Here is a 3,060-nt window from a genome sequence, read left to right on the forward strand (position 1 = left end):
TCATCTGAGGTCAGGAGTTTGAGACCAGCCTGGCCAACATGGAGAAACCTTGCCTCTGTTAAAAACACAAAATTAGCCAGGCGTGGTGGGCACACCTGTAATCCCAGCTACTCAGGAGGCTGAGGCAGAAGAGTTGCTTAAACTGGGGGGGTGGAGGTTGCAGTGAGCCGAGATCGCACCATTGCACTCCAGCCTGGGCAACAAGAGCGAAACTCCGTCTCAAAAAAGGAAAAAATAAAAAAAATAAAATTCCCCAAGCTCCAGCAACTAATAAATGGGCTCTGCATCTAGCATATATCCAGTAACAGGAATAACTAAGGCTTTGCCAGCAGCTTTTGACAACTCTGAGAGAAAAGGAATTCTGGACTTGTGGGACTCCTCACTGAAGCCTTTCAAGAGCTTGCCACATACTTTGATTTCCCTGGGTTTCCAGTTGTAGCAGTCTAGCATCATCATCTGCAAGGAGCTGAGGCTCATACTTGATATCCTGAACCCTGGAGAGTCGAATATCAATCTCTTCTTTCAAGTCCTGTTCACATAAAGAAAAGAATACACAAGTATTTACCCTGCACTCTGCTTTCCACCAATCTGAAAATGGGGCAGAGTTAAAGAACAACTAGGACAACAGAAATACAGAAGATGCTCATGATGCTCATGTAGTTAATAAAATCACCAGATAAGAAGAATTTAAGAATGAATGTGATTGGGTTTTCCAATAACCTCTCCAAGCTGCATATCTCTAAGCTAGAACTTTTAACTTGCCAGAAATCCTTCAAGTTATACAGCATCAACATTATTTCTAATTTTTTTTTTTTTGAGACAGAGTCTCGCTCTGTCACCCAGGCTGGAGTGCAGTGGCGCAATCACAGTTCACTGCAACCTCCGCCTCCCAGGTTCAAGCTATTCTGTCTCAGCCTCCAGAGTAGCTGGGATTACAGGCGCGTACCATCATGTCTGGCTAATTTTTGTATACTTAGTAGAGATGGGGTTTCACCATGTTGGCCAGGCTGGTCTCAAACTCCTGACCTCAAGTAATCCGCCTGCCTTGGCCTCCCAAAGTGCTAGGAGTACAGGTGTGAGCAACTGTGCCTAGCCTCTCTTGCCTCAGCCTTCTGAGCAGCTAGGATTACAGGTATGCACCTACCTAGAGGCTACTTAAAAAAAACACACACACACATATTTAGCTTTTAAAATAGCCAAGTCAAATCCATGGTATAAAAATTTTAAAGATACTAAAAGGGGCCGGGCATGGTGGCTCACACCTGTAATCCCAGCATTTTGGGAGGCCAAGACGGGTGGATCACGAGATCAGGAGATAGAGATCACCCTGGCTAACATGGTAAAACCCGGTCTCTATTAAAAATTCAAAAAATTAGCCGGGCGTGGTGGCGGGGGCCTGTAGTCCCAGCTACTCGGGAGGCCAAGGCAGGAGAATGGTGTGAACCTGGAAGGCAGAGCTTGTGGTGAGCTGAAATCGCACTACTGCACTCCAGCCTGGGCAACAGAGCGAGACTCCGTCTCCAAAAAAAAAAAAAAAAAAGATGCCAAAGGTAGCACCTCTCAGTCACCCAGCAGCAATTACTATTTGCAGTTTCATATCGATCTCTCTTACCTAAGAGAGTTACCAGAGCCCCAGGAAATAAATTTTTTGTTGCAACTTTTTAGAAACTTCCATTGTGAAACATAAAACACACAAAATACAGATAACTTATATGTACATTTTAAATAATTATAAAAATCATAATGAACACCTATAACCAATATCCAATTTATGCAATGGAACATTATCACTAACTTTGAAGTCTTATGTGGCCATCCCTCAATGAATGCTCCCCATCCCAAACCTTGTCAATAGTCTTCATACACTTCTTCCGTTTTATCGTGTCACCCTAAAAAAGATGCTTAGCTTTGCCTGGTTTTGAACTTGATACAAATGGAAAAATACTTTAAGAATCCCTCTGCAAATTGTTTAAAAAATTTTTTTTTCTTTTGAGACAGGGTCACACTCTGTCACCCAGGCTGGAGTACAATGGCACAATCTCTGCTCACTGTAACTTCCTCCTCCCGAGTTCAGGTGATCCTCCTGCCTTAGCCTCCTGAGTAGCTGGGGTTACAGGTACACACCACCATGCATGGCTATTATTAAAAAAATTTTTTTTTCTGAGACGGAGTCTCGCTCTATCACTCAGACTAGAGTGCAGTGGCATGATCTTGGCTCACTGCAAACTCTGCCTGCCGGGTTCAAGCAATTCTCCTGCCTCAGCCTCCCTAGTAGCTGGGACTACAGGCACATGCTACCATGCCCGGCTACTTTTTTGTATTTCTCGTAGAGATGGGGTCTCACTATGCTCGTCAGGCTGGTCTCAAACTCCTGACCTTGTGATCTGCCCGCCTCAGCCTCCCAAACTGTTGGGATTACAGGCGTGAGACACTGCACCCGGCCCATTTTCAAACTTCTTACAGTGACAGGGTTTCCCCATATTGAACTCCTCAGCCAACATGATCAGCCTGCCTTGGCCTCCCAAAGTGCTAGGATTACAGGTGTAAGCCACCTCACCTGGCCTTATTATTATTATTTTTTTTGAGACAAGTCTCACTCTGTCATCCAGGCTGGAGTGCAATGGTGTGATCTCTGCTCACTGCAACCTCCGCCTGGGATCAAGTGATTCTCCTGCCTCAGCCTCCAGAGTAGCTGGGATTACAGGCACGCACCACCACGCCCAGCTTATTTTTTTGTATTTTTAGTAGAGTCGGGGTGTCACTGTGTTGGCCAGGCTGGTCTTGAACTCCTGACCTCAGGTAATCTACCCACCTCAGCCTCCCAAAGTGCTGGGATTACAGGCGTGAGCCACCGCGCCCAGCAAAATTTTAAAAATATACTTGAGGTTGAATTTACATATAATAAATGCATTCATTTTATGTATATAAACTGATGAGTTTGACAAATGAACATACCCCCTTCAACACCACGTCAATCAAAACAAAGAATATTTTCATCACTTGGAAATCTCCCCTGTCCCAGCCCAGGCAACATGTACTCTCTTTTTTTTTTTTTTTTTT

The 3,060-nt window shown here is 44.5% G+C and overlaps 1 protein-coding gene across 3 annotated transcripts in view; it reads right to left on the reverse strand.

Annotated features, from left to right (window-relative positions):
• The window catches only part of LOC105554062 (chromosome unknown open reading frame, human C1orf43), a 14,100-nt gene that overhangs the window by 7,405 nt on the left and 3,635 nt on the right, over positions 1 to 3,060 (reverse strand). For all 3 annotated transcript variants that reach the window (XM_012000327.1, XM_012000328.1, XM_012000326.1), the window contains one exon: positions 412 to 529. In XM_012000327.1, the coding sequence (XP_011855717.1) occupies positions 412 to 529 (118 nt within the window). The remainder of the gene's footprint in view (positions 1 to 411; positions 530 to 3,060) is intronic.

Source organism: Mandrillus leucophaeus, unplaced genomic scaffold (assembly GCF_000951045.1).
Source record: "Mandrillus leucophaeus isolate KB7577 unplaced genomic scaffold, Mleu.le_1.0 Scaffold624, whole genome shotgun sequence".
In the NCBI taxonomy this organism is placed as follows: Eukaryota; Metazoa; Chordata; class Mammalia; order Primates; family Cercopithecidae; genus Mandrillus; species Mandrillus leucophaeus.